At 38.9% G+C, this 25,733-nt stretch overlaps 1 protein-coding gene across 4 annotated transcripts in view; it reads right to left on the bottom strand.

The window, feature by feature from the left end:
- The window catches only part of CNTLN (centlein), a 331,221-nt gene extending 305,964 nt beyond the window's left edge, over nt 1–25,257 (bottom strand). For 2 of the 4 annotated variants that reach the window (XM_016193668.2, XM_060199607.1), the window contains exons 1-2: nt 24,640–25,256; nt 15,573–15,661 (exon numbers count right to left, since the gene is read on the bottom strand). In XM_016193668.2, coding sequence (XP_016049154.1) covers nt 15,573–15,661; nt 24,640–24,999 — 449 coding nt within the window. In that variant the 5' untranslated portion in view covers nt 25,000–25,256. Of the gene's footprint in view, nt 1–15,572; nt 15,662–24,639 lie in introns of all 4 variants that reach the window. The other 2 variants (XM_060199608.1, XM_007535780.3) reach the window with 2 other exon arrangements.
- Between the last annotated feature and the right edge of the window lie 476 nt (nt 25,258–25,733).

The raw sequence follows: 25,733 nt of genomic DNA, 5'->3' as shown, positions 1-25,733 counted from the left end.
TACTAAAACCAGAAATTTATATAAGAATCTAGTTAACATGCTCTAACTTCATGTCAATAATCTTGGTTAGAAGTCATTCAATTCGGGGCCAGGTGGTGGCGTACCTGGTTGAGTATACACGCTATATTGCACAAGGATCCAGGTTCAAGTCCCTGGTCCCCACCTGCAGGGGGAAAGATCTGAGAGTAGTGAAGCAGTGTTGCAGGTGTCTCTCTGTCTCTCTCCCTCTCTATCAAACCTTCCCTCTCAATTTCTGGCTGTCTCTAATAAGTAAATAAAGATAATTTTTTTAATTATAAAAAAAGTCACTAAATTCACTAATACCACAGTGAAAAAGGAAACATTACCATATGTGATTAGAAATGTAAACTTATGTGCCATGAACTTCTTACCTACTAAACGACTTTACATTTATCCACAGCAGAAATAAGAGAAGCAAATTCAGTGACTCAGGAAAGACATCTGCATTAGTTACATCACCCAAAAGATACCTAAAGCTTATAAGTATATAAAATCACCACATAAGTCCCTCCACCATCATTAATTTTTTTAAAATGAGCCTCATGTTTCTAAGTCCATCATTTTTATTATTTTCAAACATTTAAACTTTACAGCACTTTATGAAGCATTTTCCTCTTCAATAGTATGCTTACTGATGGCCTCAAAGCTGCTAATATGGGTGAGGGTAGACAGCATAATGGTTATGCAAAGAGACTCTCATACCTGAGGCTTTAAAGTCCCAGGTTCAGTCTCCCACATCACCATAAGACAAAGTTGAGCAGTGCAGTGTTCTGGTGTTGTTTTTTTTTTTTAAAAAAACTGCTCATTATTCCTTGAAGACTGTTATTCTAGTTCTCCTGTTCTCTTTATACTCTATCTGTTCCACTCATATACCCTAACACATCTCTATTGAAACTGGATATATATTCACATATATCTATGGAAATATATGTAATATATGTTCATATACATATATTCATAGCAGAAAATTAAATCAGTAGTACTCAAAATTTAGAAATATGAATTGGTTATTACTGATCTGGTACAAAATAAGAGCTAAGTAACAAAAATTTGCAGTTAAAACAGAATAAGGTCAATTTCCATTCTTATATATGTGCCTTATTGTCTGATAACCAGTCTACAAACAATTCTTTAGTAAATTTCCCAATGATATATAAGCAAATGTTGCATAACAGAATAGAAAGTAATACAATAGAGTAGAACGAGTAGCAAATGTTAAGAAAAACAAAGAAAATATTTAGAAGCTATAGCTAATTTTAGCTTCACAGTAGAACTCTAAATATAATGTTCTTAGTATACCAAATAATATATAATTAATTTTTTAAATCAGGATTAAAAAAGTAGCAGCAACAAATGCTGAAGAGGTTGTGGTGACAAAGGAACCCTCCTGCACTGCTGGTGAGAATGTAAATTGGTCCAACCTCTGTGGAGAGCAGTCTAGAGAACTCTCAGATAGCTAGAAGTGGACCTACCCTATGACTGCATTTTCTCTCCTGGGGGTATGTTGGTATTTTTCATGGTGGTTTGGCCCCCTTCTCCCTACCTCTGAGAGAAATGGTTTGGCCCTTGCTAGTTTCGCGCCCCTCTTTCTCCCCGCCCCGTATGCTAAGGACATCCAGAGTCTCAGCAGCAGCAGTGGAGGAAGAATGATTGGGAAGCACATGGTGTGGTGATTTGTCCTTGCATGAATAAAGATTAAACTGCAGCTTCTCAGCCCAGCTGTGTGTCCCTGAGTCTCTGTCTCTGTCTACCACCATGACGCTAGCCTGGCCTGCTGGTGCCCCCGAATTTTAACAACAAATGGCACCCAACATGGGGCTGACCTGCGCATCTCTCAGATAAGTGAAGACAATTTGGCTACCTATGTACTATGGCCTTCTCTTCTGCTTGTGAAGAGATCTCCAAAGGCCTCTGCCCTTTCTTCATGAGACTGTTTCGCTGTTTCTAGAACATTTATCTCTGGACCACTCTGTGGTTTCCGCCCAACACCAGCCCACAAGAGACCAACGCCAGCCCACATGAGCCAGCTTTCCACTGCGCGGCACGGGGCATTGGGTTCTGGCTCCCTCCACGCTGCTCGGCCGCTGGGAACATGGCGGCCGACATGGCAGGGCCATGGGGCAGGGCCGCGGCAGCCTATCCTGGCCACCACCCCGTGGCCAGGCCCGCGCCTTCTACAAGGCTGGCCCGCCCGCCCTCCTGCTATAAAGTCTGGACAGATCCCAGACCATCCGGAGACCACGGGCTCCCTGCCAAAACTGGGCCCCCTGGCCAAGATCCTCAGCTCCAGTCGGAAGGCAAGCTGGAGTACACAGAGATTCGTGCAGAGATCACAACCTGCAATTCCTAGAAGTGGAGCTGCGCGGGAGGCCCCACCTCCGGATGGTGACCCCCCAACAACAACTAAGACAGTACAGATCTAAATTCGTGTTTAAAATGACATGTCTTCGTAACAAAGGTTTCTCTCCTTGTGTATTAATGACCATGTTTACGTGTGTGTAGGTAACAAGTTTGGTAACATTAACTTTAAGGTTAACAATGTAACTTTAAGGCTATATTCTTACCAGACAGTGTTAAATGAAAAAGGTTTTCAACATAATTCTCATAAAGATAAAATTAACTTACATTTAAAGTCTGAGGTAAAAAATTAGTTAAAAATCAATATATTTTGGGAGTCGGGCTGTAGCGCAGCGGGTTAAGCGCAGGTGGCGCAAAGCACAAGGTCGGGCATAAGGATCCCGGTTCGAACCCCAGCTCCCCACCTGCAGGGGAGTCGCTTCACAGGCGGTGAAGCAGGTCTGCAGGTGTCTATCTTTCTCTCCTCCTCTCTGTCTTCCCCTCCTCTCTCCATTTCTCTCTGTCCTATTCAACAACGACAACAACAATAATAACTACAACAATAAAACAACAAGGGCAACAAAAGGGAATAAATAAATGAAATAAATATTTAAAAAATAAAAATAAATCAATATATTTTAACCAAGTTGGTCTAAACAAAACCTGCGCACACCTAGGGTGTGTCTCCATCTTGAATGGGTGTAACAAAAGGTTAAATAGACTTGTTGATATGTAAAACTCTCGATTACCTTCTCTATTAGAAATGATAGACTACACAATGGCTATGCTAATGATTCTCATGCCTGAGGATTTCTTTCCTTGATTCTTATGTCTACCTTTTCACATGCTATTATTTAAACTTTAAACAACCTTAAAATCATTCTAAAAAAGACTTATAATTGTAATAGAGTTATCAATTGTGGTAAACTTCTAACCTGCTACAAGTTTTGTTTCATAAGTAAGTAAATTGCAGCTGTCAAGTTCTCTACAGAAAAACAAAATTCTGATAGCTGACATTCCCCATCGAGACAGACGTACAACAATTCACCCCTTGGCAATTCTTCGGTAGACATCTGCTTTGGACTTCTATTGGACTCACTGGTACACCTCAGACACTTTGCACAAAACTAGCAGCTTCCCTTATGCTGCTGTGTTTCTCAAAGACTGACTGCAGTCATGCCTTGGGACTCTAGGCCTCACCCTCCCCCCATGCTAAAAAATGCCCGTTGAGACAAGTACACCCCCCAGAGGCAGAAAAATTTTTTAAGCTGATAAAGTTTTGTCCACAGAGGCAAAAAAATGGCCCCCTCAGGCCTTCCCTTGGCAGCACACTGGTTCTTGTTACTTGCTTACATGTTTCTCCATGTTTGTGCCAATTTCTTTTTTTAAAAATGCCTGTATGATATAGGTTTCTGTTCACCCCACACCCTTGATACTGTGGTCATTTAGTTAAAAAGAAAAGGGGAATATGTTGGTATTCTTTGTGTTGGTTTGGCCCCCTTCCCGCTACCTCTGAGAGAAATGGTTTGGCCCTTGCTAGTTTCACGCCCCTTTTTCTCCCCACCCCATATGCTAAGGACGTCCAGAGTCCCAGCAGCAGTGGCGGAGGAAGAATTATTGGGAAGCACATGGTGTGGTGATTTGCCCATTCATGAATAAAGATTAAACTGCAGCTTCTCAGCCCAGCCGTGTGACCTCGAGTCTCTGTCTCTGTCTACCACCGCGACGCTAGCCCAGCCTGCTGGCGCCCCCAAATTTTAACAACAGAGAGAGCAGTCTAGAGAACTCTCAGATAGCTAGAAGTGGACCTACCCTGTTGTTTTAACCAAGCTGGCTTCACGGGCGGGTAACAGAGACTCGAGGACACACAGCTGGGCTGGGAAGCTGTATATCTTTATTCACGAGCGGGCAAACATGTGCTCTCCTGTCTTTCCCCTCTGGCGGCAGAGAGAGACCCTTAAACTAACCACCACACAGAACTCTCCTGCATCCTTCTCCTCACGCAGCGGCGCCAAGCACTCTGGAACTCTCCAGGGGTTCCCTTGGGGCGGGAACAAGCGGGCCCTCGAAACTAACAGGACTAAACCAATTTTCCTGGCAGGGGGAGAGCTAGACCAAGCCAATGTAAAGCATACAACACTACCCTATGACTCTGCATTTTCTCTCCTGGGGATATATCTTAAGGAACCAAACATACCCACCAAAAAAAATTTGTGGAAACCTATGTTGATAGCAGCACAATTTTTAACAGCCAAAACCTGGAGACAACCCAGGGGTCCAACAACAGATGAGTGGCTGAGTAAGCTGTGGTATATATACATAATAGAATACTACTCAGCTATTAAAAATGGTGATTTCACCTTCTTCACCACATCATGGAGCTTGAAGGATCATGTTAAGTGAGATAAGTCAGAAACAGGAGGATGAATATGGAATGATCTCACTCATAGGCAGAAGTTGAAAAACACAAAGTAAAACTTGGTATATTGCACCAAAGTAAAAGACACTGTGGTGGGGAGGGAGGATTCAGATCCTGGAACATGATGGCAAAGAAGGACCTAGTAAGGGTTGATTTTTTTATACAGAAAACTTGGAAATGTTATGGATGTACAGACTATTGTATTTTACTGTTGACTGTAAACTATTAATCCCCCAATAAAGAAATTTAAAAAACAAAAGAACCAAGATGATGTTGATACCTAAAGCAAAGGTAATGAATTTTGGCTGTAACACATTTTTAGTTAGTCAAAGAAAAGTTGAGCAATGCAAGTTATTATAGTTTCCATTGTATTGATGTTCTATGAAACATCAAGTTACTGTTTCTTCAATGTTTATCATTCCTGCCTACTAAAGTTGTAATATTTATTTATGTATTCAAAGATAAAATAGAGTGGCTATATCATTATGACACTAATAATATTCTGAGAATTTATGTACAATAGCTAGTACATTGGATTTCTAGGTCTAATAAACATCCAATAAAATATTTGAAATGTGCTTTTGGCAACAGCAGTTCATAATAAACTCATAAAATGGCAGATAAACTCAAATATTTTCTACAAGCAAATTCAAAAGAAAATACAATACACACAAATGTTTTCTATTTGTGAGGTATAATGCTATTAGGAAAACTGAAGTTTTATTTTCAATAGAAAACTACTTTAAAATAAAATTAGTGTTAACATATTTTTCTAGCTAGTCAATGAAATTATCATATTACGAATAAATATGCTTATCAAAGTACTGAGCAAATTCTATTACAATTTGACTCATTTTCCCCCCTTTTGTTGCCCTTGTTGTTGTAGCCTTGTTGTGGTTATTATTGTTATTGTTGATGTCGTTCGTTGTTGAGTAGGAAAGAGAAATGAAAAGAGGAGGGGAAGACAGGAAGGGGGAGAGAAAGACACCTGCAGACCTGCTTCACCGCCTTTGAAGCGACTCCCCTGCAGGTGGGGAACGTGGGCTCGAACCAGGATCCCTACTCCTGTCCCTGCGCTTTGCGCCACATGCACTTAATCAGCTGCACCACCGCCCAATCCCCAATTTGACTCATTTTATAAATATCTTTCAGAATAGACTATACTTTAAAGAAAAAAACAGTTTTTGTAGTTTTTGGCATGATCTGTGACACTCAAATAACAATGAGCTAATATTTAAAAGTAAATGTACTAGAAATGTCTATTTTAAAAATGTACATACACTTCTGAATCACACAATTCTTTTTCTTTGCAATACTGTTATCCTCACACATTCATACTTAATGATAATAAGCTTTCTCTAGACTGGCATTTGAAAGATTTCAGAATTTTCATTAGTTACCTTTAACCTAAATTTTATCATTGTTTCCCTTGGTGCCTATATCTTGCTTCATCTAAAATATTTAAAAAAGAACTGATGTATGAAAAAACTCAATAACATGTTCCCAGTTAGTATATACTAAAAGCATAGATAAAGGGTTTAGAAGTCGAAGACACAGAGAGATTACTGGATTTGAGTGACAATGCAAAAGAGAAAATGACTGAACTTCAGAATTGATTTTCTATTCAAAAAAGTATCAAAGATTACCCTCAAGATGTGAAATTTTAAGAAAATGCATGAATGTGCTAGAGAAAAAAGTTAGAAAATGCTTGTAAGTTCTATAGATAATATTCTGGGTTTGAAGTAGACCCCAGGACATGAATTAAGAAATGCTGTAGGCAATATAGAAAGAAACCTCTTTTAAAAAGTCTGCAAAGAGGGCATAAGACCTCTTTCATGCTAGTGAAACTATTTCAGTGTATAATTTTTTTTTTACATTTTAAAGAAAAGATAAAAAAAACATTTACAAATAATCTGACAGCTAAGTTATAAGGAAAATAGAAGTCTTTCTAAATTGTTATTTATTTAACATGTAAACTAGCACAACAATTGGGCAGCGAAACAAGATCCATTCCTCCAAGGTTAGGGGGTTGATTTGAGCCCATATACTTCAGCCTCTAACTACAGATTGAAAGGACAATAAAAGCAATTTCCTTTCATGCAAAAGCAGGTTTAGGTGTGGCAAAGAGCAGTGGGCTTTTGTTTGGGTTTTTATTTGGCTTCAACAGTATCACAATATTAACAGTAGAAAATTTCAGTTCTTTACTTTTTTATCTTTTTTTAATTTTTTATATTAATTTATTTATTCCCTTTTGTTGCCCTTGTTTTTTATTGTTGTAATTATTATTGTTATCATCGTTGTTGGATAGAACAGAGAGAAATTGAGAGAGGAGGGGAAGACAGAGAGAGGGGGAGAGAAAGATAGACACCTGCAGACCTGCTTCACCACTTATGAAGCGACTCCCCTGCATGTGGGGAGCGAGGGGCTCCAACCCATATCCTTAAGCCAGTCCTTGTGCTTTGCGCTACCTTTGCTTAACCGGCTATGCTACTGCCTGACTCCCAGTTCTTGCCTTTTTTAAGACAATTTTTATGATACAAAAACAGAAGCTTTCTCACCCTTTATCTCCCCAGTCCAGTAAAGAGTGAACTCCACTTTGCTATACCCAAAAACAGTCATAATTAGGAGAGTTTTCTCTCTCTCCTGAATTACCAGCTTGACGTTACTATTTTGTTGTTGTTGTTGTTTTATTTATGAGAGACAAGAGACAGAGAAATAGAGAACCAGAGCATTACTTCAGCACATGCAATAGAAGCCATTCAACCGGATACCTGATGACTATATATATACATATATATGCATATATGTATATTATATATATGTAAAATATATATATATACACACTAGGCAATTAAGCATACATGCAAAACAATGTTTTTCTTTTTTTTCTAATTTCATTATTGGGAATTAATGTTTTACATTCAACAGTAAATAAAATAGTTTGTACATGCATAACATTTCCCAGTTTTCCATATAACAATACAACCCCCACTAGGTCCTCTGGCATCCTTTTTGGACCTGTATTCTCCCCCCCAACAAATCACCTCAGAGTCTTTCACTTTGGTGGAACATGCCAATTCCAGTTTAGGTTTTACTTGTGTTTTCCCTTCTGATCTTTTTCAACTTCTGCCTGCGAGTGAGTTCATCCCAAATTCATCCTTCTGTTTCTGACTTATTTCACTTGCAAAACAAATTTAATAAGTACTGATCAACTGAAACCAAAGCACATTAAAGATAATAATGCACTTGATTTGGTAAAAGAAATTTAAAAATATTCTCTCTGGAAAAAAATCGAGTATGAGTTCTTTTGGGATCTTCTGTTAGTCTTTTTCTTTCTTTCTTTCTTTCTTTCTTTCTTTCTTTCTTTCTTTCTTCTTTTTTTTATCCAGCCGCTATACAATCCTCCAAGACAACTGGAAAGGTTTTCTCCCATGATGAATAGCAAAACATTTCTTTTTTTAAAAGCTTATGGTTTATAGATTACTTCACAAAGGGTTTTCAATATGTGCTTAGAAGGAGTGACCTAGAGAGTACACTTCCTTGTCTTTCAACTGTCATGGGGAACTCTGACTCTGGGCAATCCCTAGAGGAGTGAGGTAAATTTACTTACTAGTGGTTCATTTTTTAATATCTGTGAAAACTATTTTGTGCCTCCGTTTTCTTTATTTTTTTAATGGGGGATTAAGGGTACAGTAAATATAGTTGTTGGTACAAATGTAAAATGTCTCAGTGTCCTGCAAAACACTCACCCCCAGCCTATGTCCTCCTCCACCGTCATGTACCAGGCCCTAAAGCAACACACACACACTCAACCCCACCCACAAGTCCTTTGCCATGGTGCAATACACCTAACGCAGTCCAAGTTTTACTTTTTTTTTAAATTTTTATTTATAAAAAGGAAACACTGACAAAAAACAGGATAAGAGGGGCACAACTCCACACAATTCCCACCACCAGAACTATGTATCCCATCCCCTCTCCTCCCCTGATAGCTTTCCTATTCTTTATCTCTCTGGGAGTGTGGACCCAGGGTCATTATGGGGAGCAGAAGGTGGAAGGTCTGACTTCTGTAATTGCTTCAGCTGAACATGGGCTTCGACAAATTGATCCATACTCCCAGCCTGTCTCTCTCTCTCCCCAGTGGGGCGGGGCTCCAGGACACATTGGTGGGGTTGTCCACCCATGGAAGTCCTGTTGGCATCACCTTAGCATCTAGAACCTGGTGGTCTCTCCAGAGAATCCCAGGACATAAGCTGCTTCTTTCTGAAGCTCACACCAGGTGTTGTCTCTGAATCATCATCTTGGTTCCACCCCCCTCCCCCAAGTTCTACTTTGTAAAACATTTCTTATTCAACCTGCAACTACCTAATGCTGAGGTCAAATCACAGAAAAGTGTATCTGGGAGATAATGCATTCCATTTCTTGGTCTAACACCCACTTGTAAAATAAAGGGTCTACACTGGGCACAGAACATTTATAATACTGGAGAACCAAACTCTCCTGCCTCGGCAATGATCCCACAAAATGAGAGAAATTGAGCAGTTCTAAAGCTGTTGTGTCCCCTTCTTCAATCAGTCAATAGCATACATGATATCACTCAGAGAGAAGCATGATAATGTTTCCACTGCTAGTTCCATAGACTAGATTCATGTTTTGCCTGAGTTGCAGTAGAGATGGCAAGCAATATCTAAAACACACAGGCCCTAAGCTCTTCCCAAACACAACTGGGAGATTAAAGTTATAGGCTAAACCACAGGCCTGCTAGTTTGCAGGAGAGAAAGGAGAACTAATATAGTTGTGAAGAAACCAGCCAGGGTTGGAAAAACATCAAACACATTACGCCTAAACTTCAAAGGAGTCACAATTTGACTATATTGGTTTGTAGAGCAACATATGCCCTAGGGTGTCTGTGGGCTTATCCAAAGTTACACTTTTCTTTAAAAGCAACATCAGAGATTTAACACAATAGGAAGGAAATTAGACTTAACCAAAATAATTCAATTCAACCAGTTACCGATGGAATAAAGAGCAATCGGGGAGACACAAATAAACAGGAAAGTGCTACTCTCGCCCAGACAATAAAAGCAGGCAACAGAAACTGCCTGAGAGAATGACAGTGATGATGTAGCTAACCAAAAAAGACTTCAAAACAGTCAATATAAATATGACCACAAAACCAAATGTAAAGGTATGATGACAATGTCAAAACAGAGATCAAATAAAATCAGGCTGGGTGGTGGTGAACCTGGTTGAGCATACACATCACAATACGCAAGGACCCGAATTCAAGCCCCTAGCCCCAACCTGCTGGGGGAGAGCTTTGCAAATGGTAAAGTAGTACTGCAGGTGTTTCTCTGTCTCTCTCCCTCTCTATCAGCCCCTTGCTTCTTCATTTCTGGCTACCTCTATCCAATAAATAAGTAAAGATAATAATAATAATAAAATTTTTAAAGAGACTAAAAAGCTAAAAATTATGGAAAAAAAAACAACAAGCAACCTCTTACTGTCATTTGAATCCACATGAAAAGACAAAAAGCACTGAAAAATGAATCAGGTACAGTACTTATAATAAAAAGCATATTAAAGGCATCATCCCTCACCACTTCACTCTTGGACTTTCACAGCTTCACTCTATCACAGTTTTTTTCAAATATATTCATTACAAAGTTGATCGAAGACAGTGAAAACGATACAGTGCATGCTCCATTGTCTGAGTCAATTATACACCTTGTATTACATTACATTTACAATTAAAATGACTGGGTAGGGCGGTAGCGCAGCAGTGCAGCGGGTTAAGCGCATGAGGCACAAAGCACAAAGACCAGCATAAGGATCCCGGTTCAAGCCCCCAGTTCCCCACCTGCAGGGGCGTCACTTCACAGGTAGTGAAGCAGGTCTGCAGGTGTCTATCTTTCTCTCTCCCTCTGTCTTCCCCTCTTCTCTCTATTTCTCTCTGTCCTATCCAACAACAACGACATTAACAACAACAATAATAACTACAACAATAAAACAAGGGCAGCAAAAGGGAAAGAATAAATATTTTAAAAATTATTTTTAAAAATTTTAATGACTGTACGTATGGGCTGTAGGCCTATGTATTCGAGCACCCTGCAAATCTTTCAAAGCCAGGTACAGCTGCTCCACCACTCCCTATGTCTGTCTGAAATAAGGTGTGGTGAAACCAAGCCAATCAGATCGTTAATATGGCTTCCTTCTCTCTGTCTCAATTCCTCCCTTTCACTCTCTCTCCCTCCCTATCTTTAAAAGAGAAATAGAATTTAAAAGGGATAGTAGAAAGCAAAAGTTCATTTTGAAAAACACAAGCAGATAAAAGACCCTAGTTCAGTCATCACCAAGCATGAAGGGTGGGGGAGCAGGGAGGAGATAAATCACTTAACACAAAAATTAGTAAAGGAGAAATAAAGGGGGGAAAAGAAGAAGATACATCATATGTAAAACAAAAAGCAAAATTACAGAGATGAAATAGTCATTGTCAACAATAACATTACATGTAAATGGATTAAATAATACAGTCAAAAAAGAGAAATGGTCAGACTAGTTAAAGTGAGTAGAAGGAAGGAATAATAAAGATCAGAAAGGAGGTGAGTGAGGGTGCACATTACCATGTTCAAGACCTGGGTTCAAGCTCCCAGTCCTCACCTGCATGAGGGAAGCTTTATGAATGATGAGCAGGGCTTTACATGTCTCTCTCCCTCACTCTAAATGTTTCCCTCTCCCCTCCTAATTTCTCTCTGTCCTAGCTAGGAAAAAAATATATATTTTAGAAAGCAGTAAACTAGAGAACAGAAAAGCAGTAGAAAAAAAAGTTGGTTCTGTGAAAAAAAAATCATAAAACAGACAAGCTTTTAGTGAGGTTGGACATAATAAAAGGTAAAACTCAGGCTATCAGAACCAGAAATAAAAAGATATATTATGACCAATTTATATAAACAAAGAACTATGATGGAATCCAATAAAAAATATACATCAGCTAATAAAATAACTTAGAAAAAAATAAACAAATTCCTAGAAAAACAAGTTACCAAAACTGATTTAAGAAAAAAAAATAGCAGAGGGCAGGGGATCAGGCAGTAGTGCAGCAGATTAAACACACGTGGCACTAAGAGCAAGGACCAGCGTAAGGATCCCAGTTTGAGCCCCTGGCTCCCCAACTGCAGGGAAGTCTCTTCATAGGCAGTGAGCAGGTGTCTATCTTTCTTTCCTGCTCTCTGTCTTCCCTTCTTCTCTCCATTTCTCTCTGTCCTATCCAACAACGACGACATCAATAACAACAACAATAATAACTACAACAATGAAACAACAAGGGCAACAAAAGGGAGGGAAAAGAATTTTAAAAAGGGGGAGTCGTGCGGTAGCACAGCAGGTTAAGCGCTGGTGTCGGTGGCGCAAAGCACAAGGACTGGTGTAAGGAGCCAGGCTAGAGCCGGCTCCCCATCTGCAGGGGAGTCACTTCCCAGGCAGTGAAGTGTCTTCCCCTCCTCTTCATTTCTGTCTGTCCTATCCAACAACAACGACCGCAGTAATAAAAACAACAACAAAACAACAAGGACAACAAAAGGGAATAAATAAATAAATATTAAAAAATTTAAAAAAACAAAGAATTAAAAAAAAACAGCCTGAATCAACCTGTAACCAGTAAATAAATTCATCCCAACAACCAAAGAAATATCTCAACTAGTAGAGCTTAGGACTCGAATGCATGAAGTTCCCATAATTATCACAGGTACCAGATAGAGTGGTAGTCTGCTTGCCCCTGTCTTGCATGTGAACTCTCCCATATGGGGCTGAGTGGTAGAGCACCTGGTTTAGGGCACGTGTTCCCATGCACAAGGACCCAAGTTTAAGCCCCTGATCCCCAACTGCAGAGGGAAAGCTTCATAAGTGGTAAAACAGGGCTGCAGGTATCTCTCTCTCTTTCCCTCTCTCCCTTTCTGCTCCCTTTCCCTCTCAATTTCTTACTTTCTTAACACATAAAATAGAGTTTAAATAAAAAGCTCATAGTGAATTAAAAAAATCTGTCATATGAAATAAGTAATTTTTGTTTGCATATGTGTGATTTCACCACTGTAGACACTTTTTCATTTAGATACAGACTATAGCACTACAAGTTCTTCCCATGATGTAGCACTTCACACATGGTAGTGCTCAAACCTAAGCCAAATGCATGACAAGGCAGTTGCCCTATATGGTGAACTATCTTTGACCCCTAAAGTGAAAGAAAAATGGGTTGGGGGAGGGAGAAGGCATTCAGCCTGGAGGTGGCTGTATGACAGCATACATGTCTTGTACATTTAGAAGATCCTGAGTTTGATCCCTTAATTCTCACAAAAGGAAGGTAAAAGCAAATAAAATGTCATAAATAGAAGACCAGTATGGTCTCACAATTTCATAAATTTGAAGAAAAGGAAATTTAATTGCTAATAAACAAAACATATTCACAATGGATAAAAGTAAGATATGGGAAGATTCACTAAATAAGTCCCTCAAACTTCTATTTTGAGGAAGGATTAGTAGCCAACACTCCAAAAAAGAGAGAAGGGAACACTTCCCAATCCATTTTATAAAGTCAATGTTACCCTGATATAAAAGCAAACATACCACAAGAAAATTATAGACTAATACCTACTTGTAAAAAGAGATGCAAAAATCTTGAATCACAGAGGTGAAGACATGGCTCGCCCAGTAGAACACACACTTTGCCATGCAGGAGGACCCTGGTTTGAACTTCCTCAATGGCATGAAGGCACATGCAAAGAGGAAGCTTCCTGAGTGCTCTGGTGCCTCTCCTCCTGTCTCTCTCCCTCTCTTTGTCCCTCTCTCTCTCTCTCTCTTCATCTCTATCCATCCCTCCCTCCCCATCTTCCTTTTATCCTCTACCTGAGAAAAATAAAATAAACAGCCTGCTGAGAGCAAAAGATTCATGCAAGATACAAAACCCCAGTGAAGCTCTATAAGAGAAAAAAAAAAAGGAAAAAGTTCTCAACAAAATACTAACAAACCAAATCCAACAACATAAAATTACACATTATACCATGCAGAATTTATCCTGAAAATGCAAGGTTGGTATAATATCAAAAAATCAATTAATGTAATACATCACAGAAACAGAAGACCACAAAAAATCAATTATCATCTGAACACAAACATAAAATACATTGAATAAATTCCAACAACCATTCACAATAAAAATATTACCACATTGAGTAGAAGGGAAATTTCATACACCTACTGATGGACATCTACAAAAAAAGGAATAATAACATTATACTTCATTATGAAGGACTAGACAGTTTGTCCCTACAATCATGAAAAAGAAACTCTAAAGTATGAAAGCCTAACCTAACATTTTATTTCTTTGTCTCTTAAGCACAAATCAAGTGAAAACAAGATATGTCTGCACAAAATACTTTAAATAAATAAGAAAGGGGTTGGGGAGATAGCATAATGGTTATGCAAAAGACTTTTATGCCTGAGGTTCTGAAGTCTCAGGTTTGCTTTTCCCATACCACTATAAACCAGAACTGTGCAATGATCTTGTAAACAGCATCTCATCATGTTTGAAAACCTTAAGCCTGAGACACCAAAGGTTCCAAGTTCAAGCCCCAGCACCACTATAAGTCAGAGCTGAGCAGTACACTGGTAAAAATAAATAAATAAATAAATAAATAAATAAATAAATAAAATATATTAAGCTTGAAAATATATGCAAGTGGAGAAGAGTATATAGAATGAACCATAAAAACAGCTATTGAAATCTTATGAACTATCTTCTAGAAGACCTACTCTGATTAAAAAAAAAAATAGTGATCATATTTCATCTCAAGAATGACTGAAGTAACAATACACTTATTAAACAAAATACTTAATTGTGATAATCAAAAAGTGAAACATGATTGATGAATTAGACATACAAGAAACATGAAAAGAAACTGGTCACACTATTTTTAAGAATTCACAACAACCAAGAATGGTAAAACTGGGCACAGTTACATATCACAGATTTTAAAACGTCAAATTCCAGATAATATTAGGATGCTCCTTGGGCTAGAAACACTAAAAGTAAATATAGTTCAAATTATCACAGAATTATATTCAGATTATATAATCATGATTTCAATAAAGAAAAGGTAAAAGGCATCCATATGCTTAGCTTCTCATTTAGGAAATATAATGAAACTCAGTTAATAGGAAAGCAAGTGTTTTAATTGCAGTGCTAAGTGTCATGGGACTACTATATACCAAATGTTTGATAAGGAGTACCCAGCATCACTCCACTGTTTCTAATGACCAAGGAGAGGCCCAGTAGTCTATAGTTAAATGACTGGGTATCCCCTATAGGATAATATTGAGTACTAAGTGAAATCTTTCAACCTATTCCAGAACACTTATTCTCCTATGGCAAGGTCATTCATATTTTCAAGTACACAGTGGAATTATCATAGGAGAAAACTGAGACATGTCAGGAAGGAGCATGCCTTGTAAGTTGCTAGCATGAACAGTCTCAGAGTAAGAAGTTAAACAATGAGAACTTTTCCAAGGCACGTGCGAGGACACACACATACAAACACACACACTATTTAAAGTCATGGTTGTATCTCTTACAGTACCCTGGAAATATGTACCCCTAAAAATAAATCTAATAATTATAATATTTTGCTCCAAAATCACTTGAAAATTAAATCCATCTCTTTAGAACATCAACATCAAATGTAATTTTGAAGAGAAATAAATTCAGTAAACCGAATTCCAATGAAAAGATAACTTGGGAGCTCACCTTTCTACAACCAAACTGACTGCTTGTGCGATATCTGGATTTGACATCTGGAGACGTTTCCACAAAGACCATACAAATTCTTTATCAGCCTTAAAGAAATAAAAGATATTTTAAATGTATTGCTTTGTAGCTTTTATCAGACAAAACATGATAGTATATTAAATGAAAAGTCATAATTACTTGATCCCTGGTTCTATAACTATTATATTGGTAATTATAGTAAAAAAAAAAAAGTAATAATAAAGTAGCCCATATTCACTTCTCTACTTCTGAGAGCTATAGTGTCGGGTTCAAATATTGAAATGCTGAATGTCAAGGTGATTTTGCTCTAAAAGGAGTTTGTCAAGGTACTATTCCACTTTTCAGCTCTATCACCTTCATTGTTTAAATCCCCTATCCAGCAAATTCCTTTCAAAAAGTTGCTTCTAACCACTGTCTCCATCTCAACTCTCAAGTTATCCTATAGTCTCATCCAGTGAGATTTCCCTCCCCACCATAACACTAAAATCACTTTTTTTAAAATTTAATTTATTGATTCATGAGAAATGATAGGAGAGAAAGAACCAGACATCATTCTGGTACATGTGCTGTCAGGGACTGAACTCAAGACCTCATGGTCTTATCCACTGTACCACCTCCTGGACCACTAAAATCACTTTTCTAATGCACCAGGGAGTTAACCACACATGAGCAATATCAGTGCTGAGCTGTCTTCCCACCCCAACTTTCTCATTTGTTTTTTAAGAGGTAGAGAAAGAGAGGAATTAAGAAGAGACACAGAGGGAGGAGACACACCACAGAACTGTTCCACCCTCCACAGAACTTCCCCAGTGTCATTCCTGGTGGTCCCATGCCGGCCAGAACTCAGACTCAGGACCTCATGCATGAAAGTATATACTCTACCAAGAGAAATATCTACTGGCTGTGCTAAAGTGATTTTTCAATATTCCCTATATTGCTATATCTAATGGACAGTCTTAGACCTTAATGACTATGTTGACAGAGGGGATAAATACCACAGCACTGAAGCTTTCTTTAATTTGGTGGGGACTGGATTCAAACTTGGGTCATTGGGGGCCAGGCAGTAATGCAACGGGTTAAGCACACATGGCACAAAGCTCAAGGACCTGCCTAAGGATCCAGATTCGAGCCCCTGGCTCCCCACCTGCAGGGGGATAGCTTCACAGGCAGTAAAGTAGGTCTGCTGTTGTCTATCTTTCTCTCCCTGTCTCGCCCTCCTCTCTCAATTTCTGTCTTATCCAACAGCAACAACATCAATAACAACAATAGGAACTACAGCAATAAAAAACAACAAGGGCAACAAAAGGGAAAAATGGCCTCCAGGAGCAGTGGATTCATGGTGCAGGCACTGAGCCCCAGCAATAACCCTGGAGGAAAAAAAAAACCTTGGGTCATATACATGGCAAAGCAAGAATGCTCTCCAGATGAGCTATTTTGTGATACCTAAAGTAATTTTTTTTATTTCATACCCTCTCACAAATCTGCTCCTCTGTATTATAGAAAATAGCATATTTTTTATTTGTTCAAAGACCTAAAGCCTACATGCTAATATTAGTTGCTATCATTTTCTTAATTTATACCCAAACTACCAGTAAACCCTACTGAATATACCTACAAAGAATATCCCTGGGGGCTGGATGGTAGCACAGCAGGTTAGGTGCACATGATGCAAAGCACAAGGACCAGTGTAAGGATTCAGGTTCAAACTCTCCACCCCCTACATGGGGGTCACTTCAGGAGTGGTAAAGCAGGTCTGCAGGTGTCTTTCTCTCCCCCCTCTCTGTCCTATCCAACAACAACAACAGCAATAACAACAAGATCAACAAAATGGGAAAAAATGGCCTCCAGGAGAAGTGCATTCATTACTGCAAGCACTGAGCCCCAGCAATAATCCTGGAGAAGAAAAAAAAAAAAGAAGAGGAAGAATATCCCTATTCTAACTACTCACCACTACTATCCCCTAGACCAAAACAACTCTATCTTTTGCCTATTTATAATATTCTCTAGACCCTTTTTACAGGTCAAAACTTATAGTAGGTTCCCATCAGATTAGGAGCAAAATTCAAATGTTAACCAAGGCTGTAAGACTCCACATTACTGGCCCCACACACATCTCTCCAACTCATTGGTCACCGCTCTCCCCACTTTGTTCAGTGATCTTCTTGCTAGGGCTTTTGCACATATACCATCCACCAAATTGTCAAGGTGGATGTTACCCTAATTTAATTCAGGTATTTCTTTGTTTATATGCCATCTCCTTCAAGAGATGTCAACCCTAAAAGCTACATTTATAGCTACCAATAGGAAGTGTCTAGTAACCCTTTACCATGTTTTGCTTTGCTTTACTTTAATACCAGAGCAATGCTCAGCATGAAAGTCTTTATAAGCTGTTTCCCCATCCCCTTCTCATTTTTTAACAGACTTTTTTCTTTTTTTCATTGTGAGGAATTCACTGCTCTGGGCTGGCATTTTTATTTAAGATTGTATTTATTTAGTGGCTGGATGGTGGTGTACCTGGTTGAGCACACATGTTACAATACTCAAGCACCAGGGTTCAAGCCCACAGTCACCACCTGTAGGAGGAAAAGCTCTGCAAAGTGTTGAATCAGTGCTGCAGGTGTCTCTCTGTCTCTACCACTCTCTAGCTCCTCCTTCCCTCTTGATTTCTGGCTATCTCTAGCCAATAAATAAATAGATTTAAAAATTTTGTTAAATTTTTTATTTACTAGTGAGAAAGATAGGAGGAGAGAGAGAAAGAACTAGACACCACTCTGGTACATGTGCTGCTGGAGACTGAACTCAGGACCCCATGCTTAAGAGTCTAATGCTTTATCTATCCACTGTTCCACCTCCCAGACCACTGGGATTTTCAAAATAAATATACGGAATGATAGATAGATAGATAGATAGATAGATAGATAGATAGACGGATAGATGGATGGATGGATGGATGGATGGATGGATGGATGGATGGATGGATGGATGGATGGATGACAGAACAAATACAGGACTGAAGCTTCCTCTGATGTGTGAAGGCTGGACTCAAATCTCAGTTTCACACATGGCGAAATATCACATTAGCCAAGTGACCTATTTTGGAGACCCTCAGCATCTGTCCTCCAGTCTCCCTTTCCTATTCACAATAATAACCAATAAGCAGCAATTTGTTAACAAAACTCAAAGATTCTTTTGCTTATTTGCTATATGATTAAGTTTAGTAAATGAAATGTAAGTTCTGTGGGATATCTAAAAATTGACTTACATCTACCAAACCATTAACAATTTTTTTTCAAAATGTTGCTGATTACGTAACTATACATGATGGAGATTTTCTGGAGTTGGAAAGGTAATTATTAATTTTATATATTTGAATTTTTCACATTTTTATTACAACGTATGGAATTTGCATACAAGTTACAAAGGCCTTCGCTGCTCCAAGATTAGTAATACTTTTAACATATTTACATCCAAAACTTTTACATATATACTTCTAATGTTCAAATTTATGATCTATAATGTGTAACTGCATATCTGTTCTTTTTGACAGACTAGGTACTAGACCATATACTAACTGTTCTTATATCATGCTTTATTTTATACCATTAGAGCAAAAGCAAAAATTAATCATTTGAGTATTAAAGTGATTTAGATTAAAGATTGGGGGGGCAGGAGGTGGCGCACCTCGTTAAGCGCTCATATCACAGTGCAAAAGGACCGACGTTCGAGCGTTCGAGCCCCTGGTCCCCACCTGTAGGGAAAAATCTTCACAAGTGGTGAAGCAGGGCTGCAGGTGTCTCTGTCTCTCATCCTGTCTATCTTCCCTCCCCTCTCAATTTCTCTCTTTCTCTATCTAATAATAAATAAATAAAAATATTTAAAAGATTAGTAACAACATCAATATGTAAGTCTTTCAATGCTCAAAAGGCAGTGAAGGAAAAAGTATACAACATTCGCACTCTAACACCTCTATTTTCAGCATGTCTATTGAAACTAGTATCTATTTTCCCTTCTAACTAGAAGGGAAAAAAATGGTAGCCAGGTAAGGTGAAGCAGTGCAGGCACTGAGAGTCAGCAATAATCTTAGTGGGGGAAAAAAAAAAAAGATTCACATAGGTTTTCATCTCAATATTTTATCTAAAATACTATGCAAAAAATATATAAAATAAACCTTGGTTTAATTCTCAAGAAGGAAGTGAAGGCCCTTCACAAGAAAAAATATGTAACATTATTAAAAGAAATAAAGAATAACACTCAGAAATGGAAGAACATTCCTTGATTCAGGAAGGAAGAATAAGCATTATTAAAATGGCCATTCTAACACAAACAATATACTATTTCAATGCAATCCCTACCAAGATCCCAGTGGCATTTTTCAAGCAAATCAGACTTGCCCAAATATTTGTGTGGAACCAAAACACACACACAAATACCAAAGCACTTCTGAGAAAAAAGAGAAAAAAATGGAGGTATCAAGCTTACCAATTTCAATTTATGCTAAAAAGCAATAGTAACTAAAATAGTGTGGCACAGGAATAAAACTGGACACTTTGTTCAATGGACAATAGCTCAGAGCCCAGTAGACTACACAAGGATAACTAGTTAACCCAGTAAATGGGAGAAAATATTTGCACATCACACATGCAACAAGCAAGTATAAAGAACTGGCACAGTTCTACAAAATATATATATATACATATGCATATGCATATATATATATATACACAAAAATAAATAAATAAATAGAGGAAAAAATGGCTGCCAAGAACAATGGATTCACAGTGCAGGCACAGACACCCAGCGATAACCCTGGAGGCAAAAAAAAAAAAAAACTGCTATCAATCTTATTCCTTATATTCTTTTTCCCTTCTACAGTTAAATAAGCTTTATAAAACATTAAAATTAGAATCTTCAAGATTATTCATTATAAAAATGTTTACTATAGGAATTCCACCCAAAATCAAATGATTGAAAATTTAAATTAAAAAAATCCACTGTTCAAGGTTTATTAAACTCAACCTATGAAACAGGACTAAACTCTTAAGTGTTTTGGGTCTAAATTATCTTAACAATAGATTAGTTTTGATTTTCACTTAACAACTGGCATGAAAATAAATACCACTTTTACAGACTCCGATACCCAAAACTGCCTTTTTCCTTAGGTTTCTATTCTCCCAGAACCTAATTAAGTGTCTGGCAACATAGTTAACCTCTACAAGAAGAATAAATTCAATAAACACACACATAAAGAAAAAGTCTGCATTTAAATAATTTGCCTGTCATAACTCTGGGAAAACAATGAAAGGAACTTAGTTACAAAGTATGGCACAATGCAGGCCCTGAATAAATTATTATTTAACATAGTCATACAAAATGCTCATTTATTAGAGTATAGCTACTAACAGTGATGGAGATTCTAATTAAACAATATGCTCTAAATTTGATGGAGATTCTAATTAAACAATATGCTCTTAATTTGTTGTTTCCAGACACTTAAATGTCTAACAAAAGCTGTAACAGGCTGGGGTTCTTTGGTCATGCACAATTACTACCAACATCACAGGCTTCCTGAAAGTTAATTTCATCTCTAAGATTTGAACAGTGAATATTCAAGTCATTGAAATACCCTAAATAACTTATCGACAACAGTTTTATATGTTAAAGAGTTTAGACTACTACTAAGAAACTTCTTGAAAGTTTTAAATTTTGAAATAATGAAGTGTGTACATATATGTAAATAGATGTAACTACAGATATATAGCTAGATATACACTGCTTTTTCTCATCTGGCATTCTACAGTAATAAATGTCATGCGTAGGTATATTCAGCAGCATCATTTGTAACAAACAACATATTCTTGAAATACCTAACCTAAATAAAAAATATGGAGAAGTTAGATTCGTAATCAATGAATAAAACATAAATCTAAAATAAAGCAAGTTCAGAATAATCTTGAACATAGCCATGGAAAAGTTCCTTAAGGAAAAGCTACATTTGGAAATTATCTTCAGTAAAACCAGGACAGAAGCCCTCTGTCATACTGAAATTAATCCCATCATCAGGTAAGCATTTTGTGATTTTTAACTGTTAATCTAGAGCCAGGTTAATGAAAGTTTAAATATTATAATCAAATAGAGTAGGAGCTGCTCATAGCAAAAGAAATACATGGAACTGAGATTATTTCTATTTTAGCCTCAGTCCAAGTTATTCCAATGAAGTGAAATGGTACATGTATTTAGTCAAACTTTGCTCTTCAACAAACTTTGCTCTTCAACAACCACATATATTTGACTTCTTTTAAATTTAAGGTGGGGCAGGGACTAAAAATAAATGAAACTATATTGTGATCATGTAGTAATTTGGGTTTCTTCTCCCAAATTATATATTTGGTCTGAGTTGCTAACTTATTTAGTAGAACCAAACAGTCATTTCCTTTCTTTCTGTACCAGAGCATTGCTCAACTCTGGCTTATGGTGGTGCTAGGGTTCAACTTGGGAACATAGAGCTTTAGGCCTGAACATCTTTTGCATAACCATTATGTTATCATGCCAGACATCAAACAACATTTTCTTAAAGAACAAAATTTAAAAGAAAATATCAAGAGTTCATGACACATACAGTTGGATATTCTTTCTGAAATTATACATAGGTTTACAGATGTGTATCCTCACTTGGTTAAAATATAAATGTATTACTGGAGTTGCAATTTTTTTAAAGGTTCAAAAACATGGGATTAGTACTGCATATTCATAGGTATCATGAATACTAGCTGAGTGAGTACAATAATACATCTTTATGCAAATGTGAATGTTTACTACTTAAATGTTTTCCTAAAAAATTAATGGAAGTCCAATTTATTTCTCCCAAATTTCCCTAAGAGTGAAAGTATCGTTTAACTTGTTTCATGGTACGGGACACTGCTAATCTCATCTAACATTACTAAAATGGAAATGATCATCTAACGACACGTGTCAATGTTACAAAATCTTAAGAACCACTGTTCTAGGGTCTGACCATCTCTATTATTAACTCCTATCTATAGTACTTCAATCATCTTTCTATATAATTTATGTCTAAGGTTACAAAGGACAATGTTATATTTTGAACCATATTTTTAAAAAAAATTTTAGAGAAGGGAACATTGGGCTGATCTCAACTGATTTCTTTTTTAAAAACCTCAGTTATGAAATGTAAATGACATGACAATAAGAAATGTTGTATAGAGCTAAAAAGAGAGGAGAAGGGTAAATAACAGATTAGAACTTGTCAAAGTAACAAAGGCCTTTTTCACCAGGTTCACGTGGTTAAATTTCCCAAGAGGTGAGAGGTGTACAGATGGCAAAATGTGGGCTGGGGAGACAGCATAATGGTTATGCAAAAATACTTTCATACCAGATGCACCAAAGATCCCAGGTTCAGTCCCCAGCACCACCATATAAGCCAGAGCTGAGCAGGGATCTGGCAAAAAAAAAAGGCAAAATGCCTCAGTTTAGTGCTGCCATTGACCCCCTTGCTTCTTAACCAGTGAAATAAAGAAATTAACAGTTAAAAAGTTAGTAGCTTCATGTTTCAACTTAAGTAAAAATATCTTCAATTTTAATAAGACTGCCGTGTTTTCACAATCCTTAGGCCATCAGCAGGAACTTACAAATGGGGCAAATGACAATGAAGTGGCTGAACAGGTAGAGCACATTCCTTCCATGTTTGAAGGCTCATTCCTAGGAACATCTGTGCATAGCATATGATAGACTGGTACTTTAATCTCTCATAAAAATAAAGGCTAAAGAACCCAATAGAACAACTATGAGAGAAAATTAATTTCATCTGTTTATTACCCTAAGCTGATGATATTGTCCATAAAGCCATCTTGGTGTTTAACAATTCCTAATTGGTTCTATGTTGAAGGAAAAAAAAATTATATATATATAATTTTATATATATATAAAAGGGGAGTCGGGCAGTAACGCAGCGGGTTAAGCGCACATGGCGCGAAGCACAAGGACCGGCTTAATAATCCTGGTTCGAGCCCCTGACTCCCCACCTGCAGGGGAGTTGCTTCACAAGTGGTGTCTATCTTTCTCTTCCGCTCTCTGTCTTCACCTCCTCTCTCCATTTCTGGCTGTCCTATCCAACAACGACTACAACAATAAAACAACAAGGGCAACAAAAGGGAATAAATACTAAAATATATACAACATAATGTATATAAGCATATATGATATATACTATATAATATACTTAAATATATATAGTTAATTATCTCCCAACCCAGTCAAGAGTTTCTAGTGAGTTTGGGAAGAGATGGTGGTGGGAAAGCTACAAAACTAAAAGAAAAATCAACATGAGTGGAGCTAAGTCATCTTAGTATAGCCAATTCTAAAATTAACAGGCAAGTAATGTCAGTGTCACTGATTTAGTAAATGTTTGTTTCTGACAGAGCATGAAAATGAGCCTCATCGCTCAAAGACGTGGAATGAGCAGTTAATAAATACCAAGCAACATCCTTTTGAGTGTTAAAAGTTCACAGCCAGAGATTCCCTGAAAAGTATTAGTCTCTGTTGACAACTGAAGTTTGACCTAAGTTGGTTGAAGAGCCAGGGCAGGTGTGGTTTTGAAAGTTAAAAAAAAAAAAAAAAAAAAAAAAGGCTCCTTCGTTGACGGGTTTTATTTTATTTAATGCAAGTTGCTTTCCTGTTCCAAAGCTTCCACTTGCGGATTGCACAGGAGTGGTCGCTGCACCAAGGACCAATGGAGTCGCGCGCAGGAACTTGAGCTTTGGTGGGGGGATGCAGAGGGGAGCGACTGGGGGTTGGCGCTGCCATTCAAATCCAGAAACCCCAACCCGAGACCACCGCGCCCGAGCGAGCAAGGGGTCAAGGAGCCGGGCGCCGCCTGGCCCCTCCAGCACCAGGGCGGGCGGGAAGTGCTTGTGGATGGGCGCCGGCAGCGAGCGCCCGCGGCGGGGCTGCTGCGTGCAAACCCGCGCAGCTGCAGCGCAGGGCAGGGGCCCGCTGTGGAGGGGAAGGCCGGCGGCCACAGTGCGGATACCTGACACAGGGCCAGCTCCTCCTTTACGCTGCTCAGCTCTTCCTCCAGCAGCTGCGTCCGCGTCACCATCGCCTCTTCTACCGAGATGCCCTCTAGCCGCTCGGACCCCATGAGCAAGCTGAGCAGGGGAGCCTGAGCCGGAGCTACCCGCCCTGGCCCTCGCCGGCCCCCACACCCTTCTTCGCCCCTCCAGGACTGGTCTCCTTGGTCCACGACGCCCCCCTGCGCAGCGCCGGCCAGACCCGAGGCCTCGCTGCAGTCTGCGTGCACTGAGGTTCCCCTCCTAACATGTGGGGAACGCGGCCCTAACTGTCGCGTTGAGGGCGGAGGGAGCGCTGAAGACGGCAAGCGCGCCGCCATAGCCGCGGCTACTAACGGGTCAAGTTCCCTCTTGGAAACTCCACCTCCCCTTCCCCATCCTGCGGAGTCCAGAGCTCCGGGCCGCGCATGCGCGAATCTTTTCCCGCCTAGGGGCCCGCAATCCTGAGCTTGCTGGTCCAGGCTGGCTTCCCGCCGCCCCAGCGCGCCTGGGCACGAGCATCTGACTGCGCAGGCGTCCTAGCTGACGGCATAGGCCTTCAGACCTCACCAAGCTTCCTTGCCCTGATCAGGCCTGGGGTTTTAAATTGCCCGTTGACTACCTCCCTCCCATTCAAAGCCCTACCCACTGCTGAGCGCCTGACATTCCACATCTTAAAAACCGTTCTTGATAAACCCCAGCCCCAAATGATCTCTAATGCGAATTGTTCCACCTTTAAAATTCCTGCCAACAATTTGTTTGGTTTTATATGTTAACTCTTCTTTCAGCTACCAGGTTCCAGATGCTACCTTGATGCCAACCAGACTTCCTTGGGCAGAGGACCCCACCAATGTGTCCTAGAGCCCTGCTTCCCCAGAGCCCTGCCCCACTGGGGAAAAGAGAGACAGGCTGGGAGTACGGATAGACCTGTTAACGCCTATGTTCAGTGGGGAAGCAATTATAGAAGCCAGACCTTCAACCTTCTGCATCCCACAATGACCTTGGGTCCATACTCCCATAGGGTTAAAGAATAGGAAAGCTATCAGGGGAGGGGATGGAATATGGTGGTGGAAAT

Source organism: Erinaceus europaeus, chromosome 10, assembly GCF_950295315.1.
Source record: "Erinaceus europaeus chromosome 10, mEriEur2.1, whole genome shotgun sequence".
In the NCBI taxonomy this organism is placed as follows: Eukaryota; Metazoa; Chordata; class Mammalia; order Eulipotyphla; family Erinaceidae; genus Erinaceus; species Erinaceus europaeus.
Note: the sequence above shows the minus strand (reverse complement) of the source record. Positions and strands in the feature narration are given on the sequence as shown.